A 27,263-nucleotide genomic window follows, 5' to 3' on the forward strand; every position below is an offset into this window, starting at 1 on the left:
TAAAGTGAAAATTATTATATTCTTTTAGGAATTTTATACATCATAATAATCTTGTATTCAACCTTTTGTGAACAAACAACTATTTCAAACTCTTATGATGATTGAATGTATCAAACCTTACACCATATAAATAATGTCTCCAAGATTTAAAAACAAACACCTCTACAATTAAATTAGATAGTGGATAATTTAAATGTCAAGAACCATGAACACCACCATCAACACAAAAATAAATTTATATAACAAACAACTGGCAGTTGCATGCTTGCATTTAAATACACATTGTATTGGAATTTTTATTTTATTTTATTTTATTTTATATTTAAATAAATTTAAACTTATTTAATAGATAGTTAAAACGTGTGAATTATTTTTACGTATATTTTTACGAGGACAAATTTGTTGGTTTTATTGGTAGATGTAGAAGTTAAGATGAATTTAGAATTATATGAACACATTTTATTTATAACAGTACATCCTTAAAAACATAAAATAAATATTGATTTGCTTTTACAATTTTGAGACGTTATTATAATGATTACTTACGTAAATAGTAATTGTTTTTATATAGTCAACTGTTGTGAAGGTAAACCAATAAAGGTTAATCACATGACACCAATCATATTCATGTACCAGAATGATGTTGTTCAAATGTTGCTGTTGATGTAGAACATAATAACGATAATTAAATCCATAAGTACTCTTCAAGGTCCAACTTATTTTAAAAAATTTCAACCAAAGAAATTACTCTAACGGCAAAATTGCATCAAAATTGTATTTTTTATACTCCTGGTTTAAGTAATGTGGATTCAACAACTTTTTTACATGCGTTGCTGTGTAAGTTAGTCCGCATAAAAAATAAAGATCTTATAATAATAATAAAAACATTAATTTATTTGTAATTTTTCTATAAAATAAAAGTTAAATATGAGGTTTAGACACTTCTCTTAAATGGACGTATCCGTGTCGGACACACGTATCGGTGTCGACACTTGTACGTAAGACACTTATCGGTGAAATGTTCAATTCAAAAAATATTTTTTAGATTTTTTAAAATTCTAACATAATTTTAAAAGGCATAAATACAATAATTTTCTAAAAACTTAAATTTATTATATAAATTTTTATTATGATTATAAAAATAAGGAACAATTTTTTTTAATCAGTCATGAAAAATATCTTCCACTCTCAAAAAAATCTGAAACATACTTTTGCACATAAATATTTATTTTCAATTTATATAATTCGAAATTATATAATATATAGATCCGTATCCCCGTATCCTACATTTTAGAGATTATACGTATTTCCGTGTTCGTATCTGTATCGTGTCAGTGTCCGTATCTGTGCTACATATGTTAAAGAGATGATTTTTTTTATGTTTTATTAAAGTGTTTTTTTTATACTTTATAATTTTTTTTTCTGTATTTCATCAATTGTTTTTTGCATCTCATTAATTTTAATTTTTTTATATAATATAAAATTTTAAAAATGAAAGTTTAGAACAGAAGATCTTAAATAACATTTTTTTTTCTAAAATTTAAAATAATTATTTTAACTTTCGAAATTCAATTACCGAAATTAATGGAATGCAAAAGAAAATTTGAAGGAATATAGGAATAACAGACTTATCAAAAATAGTAAACACGTCCCACATTTTTTATAATGAATTTTGGTACAACCCACCTCCTAATTTCCATCTCAATTTTTTTTTATTATTTAAGATTTTGGTCTCATAAATTTAAATTGTAATTTTCATAAAAAAATTATATAATTTTCAATATATATATATATATATCGTATAAATTAAATATTTTTCTGTCTATATTTTTGTTGTGATTTGTCACTCCATAATAACTTATTAAGGTTATATATATATAAAAAAATGATAAGCCATTTTAACCTTCGAATTTGCAATTGATCGTAGTTCATGTATCTATTAACGATTAAAAAAATATACGAAAGTGAAATTTTATTTTTTGTCATTTTGATTTTGTCGTTAGATTATTATTTTCTGCTAAATTTAATATTTGTGTGTAGTTGAGATGTTTATTATCAATATAGTTAACCTAATTATTTACTGTTAATTTTTTTTGAAATTAATAAATGATTTGGATTGTAAATTTAATCATTCATTGTCGTTTTAATTTTTAAATTTATCCTACTAAATAGACTTTACTCTATAAAAAATAATTAATTGGTGTAGCAAAATAAAAAAAATTGGGGCAATATTTTTTTTTTTCTGAAACTTGAAACAAAAATATCGAGAGTAATTTGGGCGGAGAGGGTGCGTTGTTGTGCCATTCGCCAATTGGAGTCACTCTTGATTCATCAACGATACCATTTTCTGAGAAACCCTAAAAATCTGTAATCTGTTGGTGCGTTTGAATGGCGAGCAGCTGGAGAAGAACGTTGGGCAACGTGAGGTCCTTCGTGAGCAATTCGATGGGTGGTCTGAGGGGCGGAAGCAACCTTGCTTCGTGGGTGGTCGCCGGAACCCTAGCCTACTACCTCTGGATCAAACCCTCACAAGACCTCAAGCGCCAACAGCAGGTTCTCCTCTCTCTTCACTCTATTGTTTCTCCAAACTTCAATTTGCAAACAGCGCACTCACTGTAGCAGTGGACCCCGCAGGAAAAAGCCGCTCTTGCCGCCTCCGAAGCCGATCCATATCGATACGTTGAGACTCGAAAACCCATTCCCGATCCTCAGGTTTCACTTTTGCACCACCCTCTATGTTCCACTTCCATGTACTCTTCTTCCACTTTTGTAATAAGTTGGTTTTCAATTCCAACAATTCCAGGTAACGGGTTTGATATACGGAAAGAAAAACGAGGACAGAGCAAGCAAAGCAGAGGATTAGCATGTGAGTTTGTTGCCTATCCTATACTGCTATACAGTCACTACATTCCGAATAGTCAATGAAGCTAGATACATAGATAGATTCCTGTCTTTCCGCTACATGAGAGTGTGTTAGGGGGCATGGCTTCATCTTGATTCATTGCTGCTCTGTGATGCCCTAGGCAGGGGTCAAAATGGAAATAAATAACAATAAGGCATATCTTGTGTTTTGATTTACTATTTTTTGTATTGATGTTGCTGACAACATACTATATGGTGATGCAGTAAATTGGGTTGCCTTGTCTGTTTTACACATTTAGCAGCAGTGCTCTTTCGGTCAACTTTTTCTTTCATGTGTCATGTTGTTATTATTTTTTGAGTGTTGAGAATCAACGTCTGTAATAAACATCCATCCTTCAGTTGACAGGAGGCATGCTATAATATTCTAATGAATAAGTCCTGCCTTTACCCATGAAGCAATGTTAAGGATAGGTTCATGCTTACTGTTATTATATCACTTACATCAGTTTTGTAAACAAATTTAAAAGGTTGCATTAGTACTTCTGCTGCGCCACAAATTTAAATGAGTTTGTGTGTTCAATATTTGGAAGCGCACCAAACACGTTTTAGTACTTTGATAAATAGAGTATCGTATCCCTAGAGATTTAAGTATTAAACAATAATTGTGACAAATTCACTGATTAAAGTAAGTGCATTAATAGAAACATGTATCTATGAAAAGACAAGTGCAAATAGAACTCTTTGTGGCATCATTTTATCAAACAGTTGGAATTAAAAAAATAATTTATGGAAGAACGTTGTTGGAGTTAAACATTTTCATCATGTAAAGAAGAAACTCTCATCCTTATTTCTATCATTTTGCCAATTCAATTCTCTCAGTGTTCTCAAAACTTAATTCCTTAATGGGCTTGATTCCTACTTTCAGATGTCTGATCCCTTAAAAAACCCAATTATAGAAATCAGCACAACAGAAGAGGATTTGAGTCCTGAAAAACCGTAATTCTATTCCTAGAAATTAATATTCAACAAGTTGTACTTCATATCTAAACTGTAAATATGATTTGCAACACAACACATTTATTTTCATAAATGTTTGGTTGATCAAGCCAGGTAGAATTAAAAGCATAGAAAAAATTGTATCGAACATAAATTAGGTCAGCTATATACAAAAGATTAGATGATTCAACTCCTACTATAAAATTGATGAAGAATTTGACTAAATGTGAGAAGATAACAGAGAGAGAATCATGCTCAAAATTTTGCTTTGATGGAAAAATAAATCAACTAACCAACTGCCCCCATGTGGTTGGCTTTATAACTAACACTTTTTGTCTCATGGATTTATTTTGCTTGAGAAAGAAATTTCTTGCTCAGGTGTCATATACACGAATCTGTACTCATTTTCTAGCTTAGCTGTGGTGAATTCTGACTTAAGCACCGTTTTGCATTGCTCTCTTCATCTAATTTCCCTTGAGTGATGGAGCTTTTCACTTCAGTAACTTAGTTTCTCAATTCTTCCTTCATGTGGAAATTTAAACATTCATCAATTATTAGTACAGACATTTCCTTTTATCATTTTATGTGTAATTTGATAGATTCTATGATCTAAAACCACGAGATATAATGGGATAATTGCTCCCAAAAACTAAGTGTACAAAGTAACTCTATTCTTCAAAATCCACACAACCGACTTAATTACAACCATTCCTCTACTTTGCTTTCTGAATTTCGTGCTCTTAGCCTTTAAATTACATTCATCCATTCAGAATGACATGCTGGCAAGTTAGGACATTCTCAGGCCCCAGTAGTTCTCGGACATGTTTAGGCACCACTTCTTGGACATGGTCTTGACACAACTTATCTACCATTATGCGGTCCTGAAAATGTAGTCTTCACATCAGGGATAACTTGGAAGAGATGTGACTAAAACACAAGATGAAGAATATAAATGCTGTAAAAATATAGTAGAAAATCAACCATGTAATAAAGATTGTGTGAATATTGGCATAGGATAGCTAAGTGTACATCCAACTTGTTTGGATAGAGGGTTAGCTAGTTCTTGGGCAGAATAAGGAAGGAGTGACATCCAAACACTCCTAGGGCTTCTTTAGAGAAGGGAATCAAGTCCCGCATCCCTCAGAGCCAAAGGCCTATGTAACGTAACACAAGTTAGCTTTGTAATGTAACTTGACTTGAATTCAATACTCACTCGAGTGTTTGAGTTTGAGAAGATTGTTAGTTTTCTTCTTTCTCTAAAGAGTTTATAGTCCTTTCATAGTGTTCAAGTGACAGTTCTCTTGGTGCTGTTCTTTAGCTTATCCAAGGTGGAAGATCTTGAGGAGATCAAGTTCGTCTCCTTCTTTTGACTTCAAGAGGAAGCCAATGTTATGGCGAGGTTCCCAATTTCCTTTTCTTGTTTCCATTCATGTTCTTACTTTTCTTTCCTTAAAAAACAAATTAACAAGTAGCGTAGACCAAGATTTGGCCACCATCATACACATAGCCAAGAACCAAGAAACCTAACCAAATACTCCAAGAAGTCAAGCAATAAGACCATTTGACCTTTCCCCTTTTAGACCACCAAATCACCGTTATAATTCAAGAAACCTACACCATTCTTTTCCTCATACATTCCACAACGATACCCAACCAAAGAACCTTAAAAGAATCCAATCTCCAACCTTATACACCTTACCTATCTTGACCTTAGCTTGCGCAAATCCTCACCAATTCTTGTCTCCAAGATTCTTCCAAGATCTGACCTAAACCTTACCTAACCTTTCAGCCATCCTTACCCTTCCATAAGCATACAAACTGCAAGCTACCCAATCCAATAACCACCCGATCTAGGTGATTGTTCTTCACTCTTTCTCGTCTTTGTGTCTTGACTTGAGTTGTGAAGCTTGCAAGTGGCAAGATCCAATTCTTGATTCTCTGGCCGGAATCTCATCATACCACACCAATTAAAAAACATTTTTTCAACATTTCTTAGAAAGTGATATCTACTCTTGGATAGACAGACACTCTTCAGACACTTCTATCACAACTTTTCTAAAATAAACTTATATTATATTATTGATATTAAACTTATTTAAAATTTGAAATCATTTAAAATATTATGAAGCACATTACCCTTCTTCCATTGAGAACAAACATCTTTGTGCACAAAACCTTGTTTTTGTCGTGGATGTTAGTCAGTGCTCTGTTCCATTGTCGTGGTCGTCAACATCTGTATTTGTGTTAGTTTCAATTGTCACTGATTTCTGTTGTTGCCAGCTGTGCCTTTGTCTTCTGTGGTTGAGGGTAACTCTCCTCCAACACGTGGTTGCCAACAAGGGTGCTTTTGTCATTCACCTTTGTGATTTTCATCCCTTATGAAAATTTTAAAGCTTTTAAAAGTTTGTTTTAGAAGATGAACATATCAATCTTAAATCTCAATTTAGTTTTTTTTTATGTTGGTTAAATATATGTCTCTGCAGTTTCTTGGTGTTTTATATTTTTAGCATTAGTCCATTGTGTTCGGTGTCCATATTGATGCTTCACAGCTTGCGGCATTGAAACTTGCCAACTGTCATTTTTAGAGAACCCTTTGATATAATATTGTGATCTCAATCTACACTTTGCAAAATAAGCTGTTTGCATGCCAATGATATTTGATTTCCTATTTTTTTCACTCTGTTCTTCAAGTTCAACTGTGAATTGGAAATCTACCAACATTTGATCCCCCTTGGTAGAAATTTATTGGAGGTGAAATTGTGCAACAGTTCCTCTATGTTGCTCCTTTTGGATGGCTAGCAATGAATCAAAAAAATATTTGCTATTTAGAGCCGGATATCCCTCAGTAGCAGAATTAAATATCACAAAACCTTAGTTACCTCAGTGAGAGGAGAATGTGTTTATTTGAATGTCAAATGGGGGCAGTCTGAGCCGGGTCTTGTGAACACTGGCAATTTTGTCATCCTTGTGATACGAAGCTACTTAGTACTGTTGGGGTTACTCATGTTTAATCATTGTCTCCATTAGTTCGTGATGTTTGTCGGCATAGAGACTTTCTTGTTTTGTTGCTCCAGTTTCTTGGGGTCACTGGTGTACACTGGCTTTGCACTTGGTAGTTGGCACTACTTCTGCAGCTGACTGAATATACACTAAAGCTATACAAATTAGATGTCGAAATAGATTTGACTTTCTACTTGCTCATTCTGAATGTAGTAGCAAGAGTTTCCCTTGTGTGCTTGATTCTGGTGCATCAGATTGAACTGAGATAGTTTATTGTATTGTAGTGTAGAGATCATTCACTACCAAAATATAGCGAGGATGTTGTGGTTACATATAATGTCACAAACAGTCAATGGATGTTGAATTTTTATTATTTGTCCTTTTAAATAAGTGTGCATTCACTATGGTAGACTAGCCTGCATTGCACAAAATCCCTGCCGCCCTGGTTTCTCCTGTGTCATCATCTGTTTTGTTTATTTCGATCTTGTGTGTTAAGTTAATTTTATTAATGGCCTTTTTCAGATCTTATTTCACTTTTATTACTCATTTGGTGGATATGATTTGATACTATAAGAGAATAGAATATAATAAAATAATGATATGATATGGTATGACAATAACAATTTATCATATCTAGTGTTTTATGTATATAAAATATCAAACTAAATAATGGTAGGATATAATATTAATGACGTTTAGATGACTTTTCATTAAAACTTTGTATAGTTTTCTAAAGGTTGAATTTTAATTTACACTTTTTTTTTTTTGCAAATTATGAAAATTGTAAAGATACAATTTTAACTAAATTATCCAATATTGTGTTTCATTTATATACATGTTTATATTATAAAAGTTTTATACAAGATTTTAAAATTGTAATTAATGTTTTTAAAATATTGAACTACTAATGATTTAACTTTAATATTTTAAAAAATAATATAATTTAAATTTGTCACGACAATTATAAATAATATTATATAATATGTTGATTAAAAAAAGATGATATAAATTAATATCAACAAAATTATATTTTGCTTGTATAGTTACTTTTTCTTAAAATTACAAAAAAAGATTATAAAGGTTTTGTGAAATTAATATTATGGTTAAAATAATTTTAATATTTAGTTCACCATTACAATTTAATTATATCTTAAGATTATATATACAAAGAAAATTTACCCTATTCTATTGAATTTAACTTAGTTCTCCCTAGAATAAGAAATATATTAGAGCAAGAAAAATAAAATAAGTGATACGTTAAAATGAGGCCATTCCTTCCTTCTCCATATCAATTCTAACTTGCACCATATATTTTTCAAAATTTCCAAAATTACCCTTATTCTTGATTTAAAAATAGTAAATATAATTAAAAAAAAATACATTTTAGATAAAAAAATTCATAACAAAAAATTAAAAATGTATTATGGTTAAAAATTGATAGAATTCAAAAATGTATTCTGGATTAAATATTTCGGATAAAAGATTCTAGAAATAACTTTTATTAAAATCCTTCTTTTTCTTAAGGTTATTTTCGTCATTTTAAAAGTACGTTTTTGTTATTTTCAATAGGTTAAGTGCAGAATTGATATGGTACAGGAGCATTTGTCTTAAAATTATTATATCATGTTGACACTAATAGATATGATGTTTTTATCATATTGTGTTCAGTAATGAATCTTAAATAAGTTTTTCTTAACCTTTTCAAAGACTTGTTGCGTATTGAATTTTTAAATACACCAATTAACCTATGATTAAATAAATCAATAGGTATTACTATGATTAACAATTATTATATTGAAAGTAGTTAAAGTTCACATAAAAGAATTGCGTTTTATAAATATTAAAATTTTCTCAAGCAAGATATAATTTCAGTTGTTAAATATAACTATACAATATATTAAATGTTAATATATTTATTAAATATTATTATGTATCAATGAGGTGGTTTGTCGGGTCTACTTAAGAAAACGAGTTTTTAAAAAGCCCATATCTAACCTCTTTTACTAAAGGCAATTGCTTCCTGCACCCAATCAATTTTGACTGGCACCTAACAAAAGTTTTAAAATCCCATTTTGTCATTTTCACATTTTTGCTTATGGATGTCAATATCCGGAAGTGACATATTTTCCTGTGGATATTGGCATCTGGAAGTGACAGATTTGCCTACGGATACTAACATTCGAAAGTGTCAGTTTTGCCAACGGATATTGGTATCTGGAAGTGTTAGTTTTGCCTATGGACATTGGCATCTGAAACTAGCACTATTTGACTACGGTCATTTTTACCCAGAAGGCACTATCATGCTTCTGGATATACATATCCGGAAGTGAAATGTTTTTTTTTTTACAGTGTGATGATTTTGTTACTTTTAATGAATTAAAACCATTAAACCAAACTAATTTAAAGAATACAAGTAAAATCAACATTAAAAGGTATCCATAAAACCAGAGCACTTGTTTTTCATTCTAAAATATTTATATTATCATTTATATACTTCCAAATGCATTAACCATTGAGGGCAGAGATAGAATATCATTGATAGAGAAAAAAAACACCCAATAAACAAATTCTGAATTTTCTAATCCGGAAGATTAGCTCATGTGTGGTGCATGTTTATATCCAGAACTTATAACACAGTTACAAACAAAAATATCCAAAACAAAAAAAAAACGGAAAAACTCACCGTTCTGCGACGCGTCTCTTTCTCTGGTACCTTCATTCTCTGTTGCCATCAAAGTGGCTCAAAAGCATTGCCTGAACAACGCTTGCGCGCGTGTAAGGCTCTAAAAGAGAATGTGCACAAGAAACAATGAACGACACTCTGTGTTGGCTGTTGGGTGCATGTAACCTAATTTTACTTTATTAAGAGTGTTATGGTCATTTCACGTAGATCATTAAGAGTGTTATGGACATTTCACACAAACAATTGAGTGCTAGTCAGAATTGATTGGGTGCAGGGAGGATCAGATCAAGTAAAGCCTTTAAATAGGTTAAATGATAGGCTTTTAAATAGAAGACCGCTACAAATCTATGATTAAGACCGCTACACTTTAGCCAACCAAGTTTGTAAATTGATTATGATTATGTGAATATTAAAAAGAGGGGTTTATTATAACTTATAAGTGAGGTCCACGGACTTAAAGATCGTCCTTTAATGACATTTGGAATCAAGAATAAAAAATGATAAAATTAAAATTTCAATTAATTCAACAGTAATTTATAAATTATATTAGACAGTGAAATTAGTTTAGATTTCTTATTCACTATTTATGAAAATTAGTTTATATCATTATTTATATTTACGTTAAAAAAACACCTACAATCAATATTAGGTGAACATTCAGACAATTGCATAAATTATTTAAAGAAGTTGAATGAAAAGGATAAAAGACATTCGAATAAAATTATTTTATCAAATTATTTATTATAATTCTTAACAAAATTTCTTACACATTCTTTATTGATTAAAACTATACTTTTTGTGATATTCTTTTATTTAATGAACCTATTCTAATTTTTTAACTTTGAATAAGTTTGAACGAATGACAATGCATTGGAAAGGGTAGCGGAGAGTGATGTATTATCAACACTCCTCGTATCTTAATCTTGTGAAAAAACGTTAATTATTTCTGAAGAGTTGTACTAAAATAGTTTTCTACGCAGTGTCTACGACAAAAAGACACGCTGGAAAATGAACCAAAATCTTTAGAGAGACGATTTAAACCTTGAGCAGAGTTAAGGAGTACTACATGTGGATCGGTGCGTAACAGTAAATACATATTCTGTCCCCATCCACACGCAAGTGGAAGACGTTAAGTATATTGTGTACTTTCAAATATCGATCATTTAGCTTTTTCCTATGCGATGTGCTTTTGAACAAGTCCTCCACTACTTGGACTCTAGTTAGAGTTAGAAATGCGGCAGCACATAACTAAAAAAAGGTAAAATGTGCATTTTTTGGTATATGGATAATAAGGCATTTGATGGGAAAACTCTAGCACACTATTAGAGAAATTGGGTATTTTTACCTAAAAAAATGGTAATTTAGGTGGTAGTTTCGACTAACCCAACAGGGCTAGAGTATTTGCAAGCATAAACTCGCCCTGATTGTTTAATTTTAACACCTTAAGAGGAGATTTGATAAATCAACTATTCAAGGGAGGAACATTCATACAGCTCCCTGCTCAAAAGGAACCCGTACAAATAGTCGACCATGCAAACTAACGACAGCGGATGTCTGAAGCGGATCAATTCTTGCAGGTAAGTTCACTACCTGAAAAAACAGCAAATTTCAGTCGATCACTTTCAGCTAAGATGCTACGTCCTAACTTACTCTCAACGTCATAATATCCTCCTGAAAACAGCAATATACCAAGATCCCTGTTAAGAAAAGGTACTTTACCTTTTTGAAGGGGGTAATTCCCCATGGATTATCAATGTGTTCTGGCAGACCAGTTATAACCAGACGTCCAACTGGATCTGATTGGACTCGCACCTGGATTTGTTATAACAAAATAAACAATAAAAGTAGAACTCAGAAGCCATAATCAATGACACAGCAAAATACTCATTTAAAGTGAGTTTGTTTCTAAAATGAGCAAACAAGGTTGCGTCCACTCTTTAGAAGTTGGATTTTTTAATGGGCTATGATCTCGGAGCTTTTCATAAAATTAAGGGTTAATACATTATTGCTCACACATAATCTTCTGCAATCATTATATATAAGTAGATATTATTTTTGACACGACAAACGAAGTCAAATTATCACCAAACATTTATAAAGCTATGTTGGCAAGAATTTCCCTCGTCACAATAAGGCATCCAAAAAAACAGCAGTAGTAGACATTATAAAATATGATTGTACATCCCATTTTATACAGTTACGCTTAAGAAACAATCTGTGCTACAATTTTATAAATTGAAGGAATGAATAATTATTTTTATCAAGTGGATTGTTAGATAACTAAGGAGTACGACTTCGACAGTTAAACTTTAATATGTTTCACCCAACAGAATAAACTACCCAAATATCATGCCAGTTTTTCCGGACAAAAATAACTACGGTGCTTACCTCCTCACGAAGGAGCCCGGGAACTAGGGCATACACCTCGAAACAATCTTTCTGAACATAGATACAGAAAACGGTAAAAAAATTATTAAATTCTATTGATAGGATAGAAACTTAGCATTCTGATACAAAAAAAAAGAACGTAAATTAGATAAGATCAAACTGACTTACAGTTTCCCGTACATTGATCTTCACCCAGTCAGCTGGGGGTCCAATGTCCACCACTGCTGTGATCAATCTAATAGATGAAAAACTTGATTAGCCTTGATTTAATATACAAGCTGAAACTTCAAACAACTATCAGTGAGCATATGTATCTTTATCAGATTGAAAGTAGGGATTTTAAGTGACTGAATTGATTGGGGAATCAGTAAATATAAGAGGAATCCTCCCTGACATAGAGAAAATGCCAAAAGGATCTCCCAGTATATATTCACTCTGTATGTTTGTCTGTGTTTTGGCTCAGAAAACCTTTGCTAGGAAAGACATAGATTTATAAATCTTTAGGGGAAAAAGGATGCATATGTCTCCAAGGACTCGAATAAGATATGTATAGGGTAGTATCATTAAAATGCCCCAACTTGTCCTGGTTAATTCCTTATTTTATTTTGCTGGAAACCGATGAATCTTATAGAAAAAGTCGCATTTATTGATTGTGTAACAGCAAAAAGTAATTTACTAAATAGCAATTGTTGCTTCAATATCAAGTGGTGGGTTGCCAATACCATGAATTGAAAGATCGTGGATGGAGAAGCCAACCTTGATACAGAGATCATGAATCAATGCACAGGACTACAGCTCAACTAACAGAAAAGACCAGAAACTTAACTGTCTATCTCCTTCAATATTTGCAGCTTTCTCAGCATGGTCCAAACCAGCCTGCGTCCTCTGTTTATTAATCATACCTAATTCATTGATGCATAAATAAATGAGATAACAATTCAGAGAAAGTCGGTGATGTTAGTAGTGAGCATACCAATGCTTTTTAGGTTCTTTTCACGCTTTGGTGTGGAACTGAAGTTCTTGTCCTGTGCACGAAAATACAAACACTCCAGTAGTGAAAAGATTGCTATAAGAGAGAGTTACAACTCGATGAATAATTAAATGATACAAAAGGATAAGAATGTAAATTTTAAAGGTCTCTACAGACCTTAGTAGCTGGCTCAGCAACCTCACCATATCCAAGAAGGCGCTGAGTATGCCAACCTTGCATTGCACGGGCTGCAGCATCCCTTCGTGCTCTACCTGATCCTGGAGCCTGGTAGACAGTAGTCTGAAAAAGAAACTCATTATTTGATATATACAACAAATGGTAGAGGTTGAAATGTTGTTACATGCTTCCAAGTCATGTTTCAAATACTCTTTTTCGTAGTTGCTTATCATTTGTTGTAGAGAACCAGCAGCAACCGACCACCTCTTATGATCCCTAGACTAGACGTCACAGATTGAGGACTTTCGAAATTGGAGGATCAGTTTGACAGCATCACCAACAATGGTTGCAATTTTCGGCATTGTTGGCAACTATTTTGGTTTCTCCTTTACATTTTCTTAAATTAGTATGATAGGTTAGCTTCTGTTAATGGATAACTTATGTGCCAATTTTTTTTTTTTTGTTTCTATTTCTTCTTTATAATGGTACAGTTCAAAAGTTATTAGCCACATCAACAGATAAAAAAAACCCCATCATTGGTTTCCTAATTTCCTAATTAATTCTACTCAACAAAAAACCCAGGACATTAGAATATTTCTTTTGTTTCATACACAACCGTAAAAGCCTAATGTTTTCATTCCAGCAGCCATTTTGTTCAAATCCAGTACACACTTCACACCTCAACTTTTGTGTCTCTATCAAAACAGGAGCATAACTAACAAAAGAAGGAGCTTTATTCAAGTTCACATGACAAATGAAAACATATACTAAAAGTAATCTTGTGAGCATGAAATCAAGGAACACAAGGAAAAAAAAAAACATTATACAAACCTCTTTTTCCACATTTGAAGATTGATGGAATGATCCAACAGGGAGCTGTAGCTCCCCAGTCTCTCTCTTATGCTTTTCGTACTCTAAAAGTGCCTGTCCAAATTTTCAGTTCAGGAAAAAGGAAAGCAGCAGATCATACATGAGACTAAAAAGGCAAAAAAAAAATCACAGCAGAAATAGTTTAAGGCAGAAAAGCAGGTAATGATGGCAAATCTTGGTTTTAGTTCAACTCGCATCCAGTCCTGCTGCAAAGACAACACATGCAGTGGAAAGGAGAAGCAGACATCGGATAATTGATACACAGTTCTTATCTTCTTTTACATTTAAAGACATGAAATAGACATATTCAACCTAAAACTGATGCTCATTAGTTATTTCAGAAAAAAAAAATATTGGCCAATTCCAATCATCAAAAGTACAAGTCCACTCTAATTTATCAATTATTACAATAACGAAGATGAAGTCTTTCTAATAATTAGAGATATGTTCACTCCATCATTTACCTTCTCATAAAAGATTCTAAATGTCCATGAGACTGTAGTACATGTCCTGCAAGAAAAAAATTCAATATAATAGTGAGCAAAGGGATATTTTTTAAAATGAATTGCTTAAAAAGAATTTTTATTTTTGGCTTTAGGATTTTGGTCCCCTTAGTATGGCACAGATATTTTATTTTGGTCCCCATAATATTATTCAAGCCAATCAAGTCCCCTTTTAAAATTAAGCAAATGGGCCATCTTTTAAGTTACCATCAAATATTTAACAGACATGGCAATGGAATTCCATATTAGAAATCCATTTGATTATTTGATACTACATATGCCACATAGGATCGAATAATATTTATATAAAAGAAACAATTTATAAGATAAAAATTAAAGGAACTTAAGATAAAATTATACCTCAGGACATGAAACTCAAAAGGATATCCATATACCAAACTACTTGGGGTTTGCTAACAATGAAAACAGCAACCAAATACTCAATTTCCAAGGGTTTTCCCACAAGATTAGGCATGGGATATATCACCAGATAGTGAAAAAAGGCATTTGACAAAGGGGACCATTCTTGGTGGATGTAATCAATGGACCAAAACACACAAGTATACAGTAGCAGAGAATATCAATGCTGGAAGAATGGATTTTAATAGTAGCAGTTGGCAAGTATGGCAATAATCAAATGGTAACTTACATAATTTGTCCTATAATGGACCAAAATTATGGTCCGCAATTGATTTTCAGCCCACTAATCCACCATACGGAAGACTAGGAAAGCAATGGAAAAAGACTAATGATGAAGCAAGAAATCGACATAAATTTCTTAACCAAGATTCCATAGTCAGGTACAAGAGATGTGGCAATTAGACCATAATGTTGGGACATGCAAGGGCTAGACTACAGTTGGTAGAGTCATACCTAAGGGAGGAAATACTGCATACCAAATTTTATTCCTAATTTACCCAGTTCTAACATTATAGTTAAACAAGTCCCGCACCCTGAGGACAAAGAAGTGGACAACAATCTGGTACAAGGGGAGAACAAGTGTTTGCGGCTGGCACTAAGAGGAAACAAAATAGTATTGAATATTCAGTACAGACCAAGTTTCTGCAATCAATGACCTTGATGAACCATTTATAGCAAGGAAGAAGGCTAGCAAAGTTGTTGCCACTCAAGAATCATATAGCAAACATGAGACAATCTGAAAAGAGATTTGTCTTTTCAGGTGGCCTATTTATGGATTGAGGACTAGATTTTGTAATTAAAATAACTTTTTCGGATTGAGGCCTGTCACAAGGTTACTAAGGATAAGTAGTCTGTTAAGAGCAACTTTTACATTTATTGGTTGTTGAACTATTCCGTATTTGAACCTGGGGGGGGGGGGGGGGGGGGTCAAAAAAACAATTAAGCATTTGATGTTTTAGAAATTAAATTGCCCATGTTAATAAGAAACAGATAAACAACTCAGAAAAAACTATAAAGAATTCATCAGTGACAGTAAATAGAAAAAATACAATATGATGAGGCTATAAAAGTTTAACAACAAGAACTAGAAAACAATAATTACTTTGGGGGGTTGAAAGACTCTCCTACTTGTCGCCACAACTTGGAGCCAGTTACCTACATATAACCAATCAATAAGATCAACTTTGTCAGATATTAGTAATGAATAACTGACAAAGGGCCTAAAACATTTCAGCACCAACTGAAATAAAACTTATGGATGTTGATAGAAATAATTGGAAATACAGCATATTATATGACATATGATATACTTAATTATGATTAATTCGAGTGATTGTATAATGTAATGTAATTATGCTTGTATTGGTCTCTTAAGATAAATATATGTTCGACTGCATAATTCTAACAAATGAAATTCATCCTATGTCTCGTTCTCTTTCATTCTAAACATGATATCTAGAGCCCGGCAAGAAGCAACCCAAATGTCAGATAATCTAAACATGTAATGATATGTCTCCTGTTCCAAAATTTATAAAATAAATTAAGTCAATCAAAATAAAGTTCCAGAACAAAAAAAATGTGGGCTGGTCTCATGACACTATAGAAGTACAAGACCAAATCACAGGCCAAAGCTGTTACTGCGTCTCCACAAGTCAGACCACAACTATTTGAACTTAGCCCTACCATATCCTTCAAAATTTTAAAAAGATTTTATTAGATAAATGACAAATCCTAAATGATTAGCTCTTTGAAAACTTGACAAGAGGGCTGAGGACCAAGTCAAAAAATGTTTGACTTCCACAACATCGGTTCTATCTGTGCTACAAGTACTGTCTACCCAATCATTTGAGCAGAGCATTGAGAATACCAAAAACTAGCTCAGACATCAAACATGGGAAAACATAACAAACAGCACTATTGAAGGCATAACTACAGTATATCTGAGGTATCAGCAAAGCCATCAAACATGGGAAATCATATTGATCCCTCATCTGACATTTAGTAAAATGTTTAAATCTAGATTAAGTGAAAACGACCCTTTTATCTTACACAAGGTATGAATGGGATAGAGTTATTAGCGATAGCATTAACAACAACCTTGAGTTAGAAGTAAGTAATGTAATACAAGAATTACAGCCATGGCCCATATCCATTCAAAGAGATGATCTGTCAAAAATAACACATAAGACTAATCCGTACCACATCATAGCCACCTAGTCTGATAACAGCTCTCCACAACCTGCAGCCCATGGAAGTAAGGAATCCACTATCAGAACAGTAGAGTAACACATTCAAATATTAAGGAGGAGGTCAGGCCAACTTAAACTAGCCTTTAGAATGCTTATGAGAAAGGGGTTACACCCTTGCGTCACAGGGGATTATACATACTTAAGGCAATTTAGTGGCTCTCCATAAAACTTAGGAGGCTTAAATTCCAAGGACCGCTCTCTGTAGAAATTCTCAATCTCTTTCATAAATGTATCTCGGTCCAGAGGTGTGCCATACTCATCATACTCAGTCATCTGTGGATGAAAGGCAAGATAAATACAATCTACAAAAGAGAAATAACAAAAAACTCTGCCATCTTACTGGAAGTAAGTACCTCAGTATCATTTAGCACATTCTTCATTTCTCTAATGTTCTTTTCTTTAGGCTTAGGAGTGATCAGTTCATGGTGCGAAACGGTCTTGGAATCTTCTAGCTCAAACTGATTCTCGCTAATAACACTGGTCTCTGGCACATTACTAGGATCAGAATCCCCGTTTTTGTTATCATCACCCTGTTCGAGCATTACTTGATCCTGCTGTTGCTGAGCAGGGGAATTGCTAGTAGGGGAAGACACCACATGCTGGACATGCAAAGCCGCATCAACAACATCCATATCAGAAATGCCATGGGAATTACCCGTGGGTTTCTCACCATCCTCCATCTCACAACCTTATATTTGCACACAGCAATCCTACATACACTCCGCGTAAACACTAAATATATAATCAGCATTATCTCGTGACTCATTCAACACTTACAACAAAGGAATGCGAAATGGCTATGGAGAAAAGGGACGAAAATCCTTGCCCTAAGCCAAAATAGTGTGTAACGGACACGATTCACAGTCATGGCGAAGCAAACACGCTGGAAGTAAAAGCAGCGTACCTTAATTGGAGCGAGGAATAGCGAAACTGATCCACCACAAGGCAAAAATGTAGGGTTCGGTATCGGAAATGGAAATTGCAGATGAGGAAATGGGAAGTGTGGAGATGAGCGTGTTCCTATTTTAGATATGAAATTAGAAACGGAATTGGAAGGAATGGAGCAGAAGCACAAACGCCACACGAAGTTATGATGAAAATCAAAATTCACATCCACAATTTGCTCCCTTATGCCGCCTCCGGTAACCGTTCAACGGGGGTTCAGCCGCAATTATACAAACGCCGGTTAAGTTAAAGACCTTCACCTCCACCTCCACTCCTCGACTCACCCACTCTCTACTACTGCAATCGTTTTGTTTCCTCCATGTCAAAAGACTGTCTTACCCCTTTCTCCATCTTTCTTTCCACATATTTGGATAATAATAATAATAATATATTTTACAAGTCAACATAAATTCATTTTCTTTAAATAACACATAAAATAGTATTTACTTTCTCTACAAGTAATATCTTCTATTGAGTTGGAGAGTTAAACTAATAATAGAAAACATACTTTTCTAAAACAATAAAATTAAAAATGAATTAAGACAAAACTAAAATTGATTATCGTATTTATAAAATAATAATTTTAAAATTGAGTAAAAATTAAAGTTCAACGTATTTTCTATAAAACGTTTAAAATTTAAAGTAATCTCTATTCCTTTCTCCCACTTTTTCAGAAGTTTTTCTAGACAGATGCAAAGGATCATATCGCCATCTCTGATCCATTTTCTTTGCTTCCAACTTCAGCTGTAGTCAAAAAGCAAAAGGCAGCAAATAATAAACCAAACTCAGGGTTGCATTAATTTCACTACTACTTTTTTTTAATTAATAATTAATGCATAAGGTTCAATCTCTTCATTTAAATACTCATAAGTAACTAATTACTATTTGATTTTATTAAGTTATATTTGATTTCACCTCACAAATCAGTTAAATATAAAGATATCTTTTACTGTTAAATTTATTTTTAGTAACTTTCATCTTTTACGTCTGATAAGTATTGAGATTGTTAACGCTAAATTAAACACGCATTTATTAATACTACTCTTTTAAATTATGTAGACACTGATACGATTAGGATACAGACACAGATATATATAATTTCTAAAATGTAGGACATGAGGATACGGATTTATATATAAATTGAAAATAAATATTTATGTGCAAAAGTATATTTCAGATTCTTTTGGGAACAGAAAAATATTTTTCATGACTGGTTCAAAAGAATTTGTTTCTTATTTTTATAATCATAACAAAAATTTATACAATAAAATTGAATTTTTAGAAAATTATTGTATTTAAACCTTTTAAAATTGTGTTAGAACCGTGTTAGAATTTTTAAAAATCTAACAAATATTTTTTTAATTAAACACTTCACCGATAAGTGTCGTACGAGTGTCGACACTGATACATGTGTCCAACACGGATACGTCATTTAACAGAAGTGTCCGAGTCTCATAGGTTTTAAATCCGTTTAGAAAAATTATACACAAGTTAAAATTAATAAAATTATAATTTTCATAAACAGATTTAATTGTTTTTTTTATTTACATTCGTAATAAATATATAAATAAATAATATTAAAAAGATAATTAACACTATCTTAAACTTTAAAGAATAACTAGCGAGATTTTAAAAACGAGAACCGACATAGCTCACATGGTAATCTTTTATTTTACAAGAAAAAGTCGCTCATAGATCGAGTTTGAATACATGTAAATATAGTTAGCTGTTGTTATTTTTATAGTTCAACTAACTATTACAGTAATAATAATAGAAATATTCCTAATATAATTGGTCAACTAATAAAAAGAAATATTATAATCACAATGTTCTTTAAACTGTTTATCATCTAATTAAAGGTAATATTATGTTACAAGTGAAATTACCATCACAAATTAAAAATGTCCTTAACTCCAAACGCTAGTATTTTATAACCAACGTCTTAATACCATAAATGTTGTTAATCGAAAATGTTCTTAATTCAAAATGACTACAGTGTTTAAAACTGAAGTCTTAATACTAATGGTTATTATAAGAGTTAATTGTGAATTCAATAAGTCATAATGGTTGAACAATTACTTATGAATCATAATGGTTATTTCAATACGAATATTATATAAAGTGAATTGTATATAAAAATAAATTTTTGTAGAAAGTAGAATCATTTAATAAAATATATTTATATTTCATGTACACGATAACATCTTTTGTGTTTTTATTGACTTAAGTATGGAAGAGTTTTTTTCAGGTGAATTTCCTTTTCTATTTAGTGGTCAGTTGAAGGTTTGTTCATGGAGGAATACCAATCTTCTTACCTAAAGGCTTATTCGTGAAGGAATACCGATCTTCTCATCATAGTATTTTTCGAGTTTATTTTCGATAAAAACACGTGTACTACCGAGTTGTGGAATACCAAATGCATTTAAATACTAGGCATCTCGACACTCTTCACGAACCTCATATTGAAGAGTGTGAAAGAATTAACATTAGAAATTATCATCACATAATAAACACCTATAAATTGTGATTGAGAAATGTTTGGATTCTATTGAATCTGATTTAACTGTTTGTATAACTAAAGATCCAACACTATCAATATAAATAGATAAATACCCTAAGATCAGATACAATACAATTTTAATATTGAACTAATATCTTTAACTCGAACCTTGATTTGAACGTTGAAATATAATTATAGATATTACCCTATACCCAAAAAGACAAAAAAAAATTTAAAAAAAAACTTAAAAGAAGACTAAAAATATTTGTAACCGAGAAAAATCCTATCCTGCAATAACACAACATATAATTCCCATAAGTGTAGGGGAATATGTTATGTAACAACTTGGCTATTATAATTTTTTAGTGAGAATATTTTTTTAACAAAGATATTTTGTTTAAATTGAATCTAATAATATGAATTTTTAAAAGTTAAAATATTATTTATTTATGCATTCTATATTAAAATATATTTTTATTAATAAAAAACTCTTCTAACAATAAAAAACTCTTCTATAAAAAATCTATGAGCATGAGTACTAATTTCCCTATAGGCCGTTGAGCACCCACATATAATAAAAGTGTGTTTTTGTAACAGGCAAATATAAAAATAAAAAACCTCTTCTAAGTTGTTAAGGGTAAAAATGTAGTTTTAATAGTAAAATAATTGAAGATGATAAATTAGTAATAAGAAGAATGGGGAAAACAAAACTTATTAAGTTTTGACAACTTGCACAAGAGAGAACTAAATTTGTTAATTCTTTGAAGAGATATATGGAAGAGATTATACACTAATATATTATGACTCACCTTACATGAGAAATTATGAAACTATTTTTTACTTTAAATTTTAAAACAATAAATTAAGAGTTTTTTTTTTTCATGTTACTCAACTTTTATATTTTTATTTAATATAACTTTTGACTTAATTTTTTTATATTTTTACTTAAATTTCTGAAAGAATATAATAATTATTTTGGAAGTTGTCTTTTGAAAAAAAAAGGCAAATTATTTATTCACTATATGAATTTGAATCTAAAAAATGTGAACGGACGAAAATATCTTATAAAATGATGAAAAATAACTTTAAATGAAAAGTGAGGGTAGATAAAAAATATTTCTGATTTTTTTTAAATCTATTTTTAAAATTTGGATTTTTGGAATATGTTTTTGAATTATAATTTTTTTTTCAAAAATACATTATTTTCAGATTTTTTTATTAATAAATAATTAATTAAATTAAAAGAAATCTTGCGTTTGTTTCTATGCGAAGAAAGACAAAAAAATTCCGATTCCCAACGAAAAACGAAGAAAGCCACATAAGAAAAACAAAATTGCACGTAAATTAAAAAAGAATTTACCCCAAAACTTTCTTAGCAACTATACGAAGAAAGTTATATATATATATATATATATATATATATATATTTTAATTTACCTTTTTACTTTTTTTATTTTATACTTAAATTATTATTATTTTTATTTAAAATATAATTATCATTTAAATATAAAAAATATAAATATTATAAAAAAATAATTATTATAAAAAACATAATTAATCATATTATATAATAAATTATAAATATAAATAATAATGAAAATAAATATATTTTTTAATAATTAAAAATAAATTTATATAATAATTATATTAATTAAAAAAGTAAAGATAAAAATAATAATTTTATTTAATATAAAAAATATTAAATATTTATAATTATAAATATAAATATTTTAATTAAAAATAATTATAATTTATAAATAAATATATCAAATTAATATTTAACCATTTTTAAATATAAAGATAAATTTGTAAACTTACATTTTTATCAATTAAAAAATATATAATTTCAATCACACCCATCACGTCATCACAAACTTTTATAAACTTTCTCCACATTTTCCATTCTATTTACCTTAATCCAAATACCCTAACTTTCTTTATACTTTTTCTTCAAATCATCACAAATTCACTCCCTCATTTCCACTCCCTAATCCAAACAAAGTCTTAGGAATGTCTTAACCCATATACAAAACCAAAATCACAAGCAAGTAACGCCAACAAAACAGTCCAGCCAAGCCCAACTTTGGACATACAGCTCACAGCAAACCCAAAGCTGACAGCTAAAAAATTGTTGCTCCTATTTTACATCAAACTAAAACAGAACAAAAAAACCTGCTGCCTAACAAAGCAAATACAACCTGCCTAAGATCAACATCCACCAAAATCACCGTCCAAATTCACCATTCGGGAGCCAAGCAAATTCCAAATTGTTTTCTCCTGCCAACAGCTCCTTCCAAGTGCATCATTGGGAGCTCCAGACATAGGCAAACGACCACATCACTTGATATCAGTCACCTCTGCACCTACAAGTCTAGTATACCATCTATTCTACAAAATTGCAGACCCAGAAAACTCCCTCAAACCTGCACCCTGCATCTACCAATCTAGACCCGGCAAAACTGCTCCTCCATGCCACAGATTAAACCAGTTGGTTAATCCTTGATCTCTACCTATTTTACTCAGCTCAATACCTGCTGCCCACCTGCTTCCCATGCTTCTGTCATACCATTTAAGCAACTTACTAAAAACCCTAAACCTGCACAACTTACTAAAATTCCAAATTGTTTTCTCCTGCCAACAGCTCCTTCCAAGTGCATCATTGGGAGCTCCAGACATAGGCAAACGACCACATCACTTGATATCAGTCACCTCTGCACCTACAAGTCTAGTATACCATCTATTCTACAAAATTGCAGACCCAGAAAACTCCCTCAAACCTGCACCCTGCATCTACCAATCTAGACCCGGCAAAACTGCTCCTCCATGCCACAGATTAAACCAGTTGGTTAATCCTTGATCTCTACCTATTTTACTCAGCTCAATACCTGCTGCCCACCTGCTTCCCATGCTTCTGTCATACCATTTAAGCAACTTACTAAAAACCCTAAACCTGCATAACTCTGGCTTTTTCCGTTACCACACTTCATTGAATGCTTGTAATTGCTAGTTCTATATGATAAACTTTTCCACCAATTGTGAGTCAAGATGTAGAGCTGAGATGCATAGTGTAGTTGTTGCAAAACCTTCCATATACCAGATTGGTTGCATCAACCCTACCTGTGGTGTTATCACAAGTGGCTCCTCTCCATTCACAGCAAACTGAATTGGAAACCATGAAGAAAGTAGCTCTGAAGGATATGTGAGTCGTTATATGAACTTGCAATGGACCTTCATATAACAACAATGTGCAATAAAAACCACAAACTGATACCACTCCACCAAAGACCCCAACCTACTTAGTAGCATTAATGTTATGGCAACAATACCACACCAGACCTACTAGCATCCACTCTTTAATTTAACTTCTCACCTTTACTTCACTTTATTCAGAACCTTCTAGACATGACTTCCTCTCCCCAAGTTCACTATAGGCATCAACAAGATCCAGCTAGTGTTCCAACATAATGAGGTGTGTTCAAAAAAGTTGTGTGCTTCAGATATACTTAAGACTCCCCTGCCTAAACTGATTTATATTCCTCCAATCCCAGTAGATTTATTACCCCTGTACAAGCTAGTAGACATGGTCCTTTGACTCCATTGTATAGCATAAAAAATCCTGATCCCATTCTTAACAACTTTATACTTGTTCCACACTAAGAAGGTATACTGATTCTACACCAATAATCAAGATAGCACATGCAAAAAACCATGACTCGGCTTGTTGTAGAGAACCATCTGCATATTCCACAACACAAGCTATAAAGACTACAAGAATGTATATTAATACTACAAAACTTTTGCCTAGATCCTGAAGACCCCTTGATTAACCGTGAGGGTTACTCTTCTAGAACATATATATGACCGGTGCTGCTCCTTCTCAATCCAAAACTCATACCAGAGAACCAGAACTTATGCATAAGTGTTGGGCCTGCATAATTATGCATACTTCTTGCTAAGGATAATCATCAACTAGAGGGGTTACACCTCCCTCAAAGTCGGAGGCGCCCACCAATCACCAAGGGCTCTCCCCTACCTAGTGGCTCCCACTCACCATTTCCACCTTTCTCCTTCACCGAAGCACCTAATTACCCCTCTCAAAACCTTACCTAAAGCTGCTAATACAAGGGAGTGGATTCAACACCTGTTCTCGCCGGTTGACTTGGTTGCCGTTGGACTCCAACGACAGCTTAAGGCCCCGCCTATGTCCTCCTTCTCACACCCTCCTCTTGATTGAAGAACGTTGTACCTGTAGAGACAAAGGACGTCCTGACGGCTGTTTGCACTCTGACGCTCAAGTCAGTACTGGGGCAAAGAAACAGTAAGTGAATAAAATAGTTTCAGTCTTAGAAATGGTGTACCTTGTTAGGGTTCTTAGCACCCTTTATATAGGTTGTAACTAGGGTTACTTCTGTTATGTTACACATATCTAGGGTTCCTGGGAGAACATCCTTGCGCTGCTATTAAACAATCTTAGCGTAATTTGGCATATAGGACTTCCCTTTACCGGAGTGCAACAACTAACAGTATAGACGCCAAGGTACTAACTCATGCACCAATGCTGCGGGGCCATCCGTTATATGGGTGCCCTAAGTATTCACGTGTCATGCATGCAGTCTTCCCTTGGAAACCCTAACCCTAACGGGCCTCAGTGCCTCCAAGGAACACTTGCTTGTGCCGTACCCGAATGTACCATACACACCCCATGCATGATCCTCTCGTGACTTAGGTCCTTTCCTGGTATCTGGGTGTTGACTTCATGTCAACTCATACTGCTTGTGGGACCCAACTTGCGTGGCCCACCATTACTATCAGTCCACCGATGTCCGATGTCTTTCTCTCAGGCCGATGACCAAGGTCTGACCTGTACACAAGCCCCCCCCAGTCTCAAGCTGTAACTTGTTTCAATGAAGAGACTAAGTGATCACCCACGACGACCTACGTGGCACTGGGTGATAGGACGTGAACAGTGCACCGAAGTGACATCTCACCTTACTTTTTTAACAACGTACATGTGGCAAGATCAACGGCTAAGACTCGTTGGCGCTTGCGCTTCTCTGTATATGTTAAACCTTTCAAAACCCCTACGCTTCTTCACTCTTCCATTACTTCACTTAAACATTTCTCGAACATTTATGTCTCAAACACTATGTCTTCTTCTTCGAAAACCTCTACCTCCGAACCCTAATTTATTCAAAGGTATGATCTTTACTCCCTGATTGCCATTGCTTTATAATTTTGATGCTCATAACATGCCATAACTGTTTTGGGACTCTTTATGTTTTTCGCACTTTACGTTTCCGCTCTTTGCTTTCTCGCACTCTCTGTTTTTCTGGGTTTTAGAGTCATACCATCTTTTCCCTTTAAACCTTTGTTTTTTCTCTTTTCCTCTTCCCTCCCTTCTTCTCTAGCTTCCTCTCTTAAGATGGCCAAAACCAAAACTACACCAAATCCTCCACTTCCCATTGACTACAAAGCACTCTATCGCTAGGCTTCTGATGGCCTTCTGGCCGAAACTTCTTAGATAAACACCTTAAAGGACATCGATGAGTACAAGAAAAGCGAGGCTGACGAGAAATTCCATGTCTTCGGGAGGGAGCACGACTTGTATGTGAAGGATCTGCCTTGTAAGGAGGGCGAGCCAGTGTTCGTTGATGACCGCGCAAACCCCGAAGAACCTTTCTTCTTTATGTACGCCACTGCCTTTAAGCGGCTCAAACTTTGTCTTCCCTTTACGGGGTTCGAGCGCGCCTTGCTGACTGAGGTTAACGTGACTCCTGCCCAATTGCACCCCAACAGTTGGGCCTTCGTGCGGGCTTTCGCCATTCTCTGCAACCACTTTGGCCATACGTCTTTTGTGGATGTGTTCTTCCAGCGGTCTTACAAGGGCTTCAAAGGGAAGTTCTTCAAGATATGCTACAATAAGCATGATTCGACCTTGCTGGACGGGTTCCCACTCTACTGGGTGGAGAAAGCAAGACTCAAAAAGCTCATGAGTCTTGAGGACTTGGCCCCGCCCAATCGCAAGGTGTGTTAGTTCCTTTCAAGCTTGGGAGTGGTGTTTAACACTGCTGAACTAATCAAGCTTGAATACAACCCCAAGCCTCTCAAGGCTTATATTGGTACTTTGTCTGACTTTGTCCTTTATTGTTTACTTGCTTATCATGTTGGTTTATGTTCTTATGCATTGTTGTTTTCTTGTGTAGACATGGTGTTAAACACGGAGAAGAGGAGGATGCTAGCTGAGGCAGCCTCTAAGCTCAAAGTGGGTGTTGGGCCATCTGATGCCCCTCCTGCGCCTATTCTTGCCTCCATGCCCTTCTACACCAGCCCCTGTGGATATCTTAGGCAGAAGGGAGTCGTTGAGACCACTGCCTCTAAGGATAAGGACACCTGCTCTGACCTCGTCTTCAAGAGGAAAAAGGGTGTTGATGCCGCTGTCTCAGCCCAATCGAACTCAACGGGTCGCACTTCCTCCTTCAGAGAGAACCCCCCAAGCGCCTCTTTCCCTCGTGACTTGGTGGTACATGAAGGCGGTGGGGGGGGGGGGGAGTACCCCTGAGGGCGATTTTGGCGTGCCTCCCACTGCCGAGCTTCCCCCTGGGAGGGCATGCAGTAAGAGGCCTTGGGGCCTTCCTCATCTCATTCTGCCGCGCCTCGACCCAAGTGCTAGAAATGAGGACTAAGATGTTGAAGTTGAGGG

The 27,263-nt window shown here is 33.5% G+C and overlaps 2 protein-coding genes and 1 long non-coding RNA gene across 6 annotated transcripts; 1 reads left to right on the forward strand and 2 right to left on the reverse strand.

The window, feature by feature from the left end:
* Window positions 1-2,241: 2,241 nt before the first annotated feature.
* Window positions 2,242-3,317, forward strand: LOC137820153 (uncharacterized). Of its 2 annotated transcripts, XM_068624014.1 has the most exons (4): window positions 2,242-2,553; window positions 2,635-2,712; window positions 2,804-2,866; window positions 3,127-3,317. In XM_068624014.1, exons 1-3 carry the CDS (start codon window positions 2,389-2,391, stop codon window positions 2,861-2,863), a joined length of 303 nt encoding a protein of 100 aa, XP_068480115.1. In that variant the 5' UTR covers window positions 2,242-2,388; the 3' UTR covers window positions 2,864-2,866; window positions 3,127-3,317. The 2 variants fall into 2 exon arrangements, with proteins under 2 accessions (XP_068480115.1, XP_068480114.1); XM_068624013.1 differs by having other exon boundaries at window positions 2,245-2,553; window positions 2,804-3,317.
* A 718-nt stretch (window positions 3,318-4,035) lies between these two features.
* On the reverse strand, window positions 4,036-9,667 carry LOC137820154 (uncharacterized). Its single transcript, XR_011082552.1, has 2 exons — window positions 9,542-9,667; window positions 4,036-4,739 (listed from the first exon to the last, which is right to left on the reverse strand). It is a non-coding gene; the product is annotated as an uncharacterized lncRNA (long non-coding RNA).
* A 1,196-nt stretch (window positions 9,668-10,863) lies between these two features.
* Window positions 10,864-18,422, reverse strand: LOC137820155 (AT-rich interactive domain-containing protein 5). Of its 3 annotated transcripts, none has more exons than XM_068624016.1 (14): window positions 18,023-18,422; window positions 17,472-17,828; window positions 17,258-17,391; window positions 17,069-17,108; window positions 15,972-16,024; window positions 14,411-14,456; window positions 13,908-14,000; window positions 13,077-13,199; window positions 12,903-12,954; window positions 12,756-12,831; window positions 12,098-12,164; window positions 11,930-11,980; window positions 11,261-11,353; window positions 10,864-11,131 (listed from the first exon to the last, which is right to left on the reverse strand). In XM_068624016.1, the coding sequence occupies exons 2-14, from the start codon at window positions 17,796-17,798 to the stop codon at window positions 11,027-11,029; spliced, it is 1,260 nt and encodes a 419-aa protein (XP_068480117.1). In that variant the 5' UTR covers window positions 17,799-17,828; window positions 18,023-18,422; the 3' UTR covers window positions 10,864-11,026. The 3 variants fall into 3 exon arrangements, with proteins under 3 accessions (XP_068480117.1, XP_068480116.1, XP_068480118.1); XM_068624015.1 differs by having other exon boundaries at window positions 17,472-17,850; window positions 18,023-18,412; XM_068624017.1 differs by having other exon boundaries at window positions 17,472-17,717; window positions 18,023-18,400.
* Window positions 18,423-27,263: the final 8,841 nt, after the last annotated feature.

Source organism: Phaseolus vulgaris, chromosome 9, assembly GCF_000499845.2.
Source record: "Phaseolus vulgaris cultivar G19833 chromosome 9, P. vulgaris v2.0, whole genome shotgun sequence".
NCBI classification, from domain to species: Eukaryota; Viridiplantae; Streptophyta; class Magnoliopsida; order Fabales; family Fabaceae; genus Phaseolus; species Phaseolus vulgaris.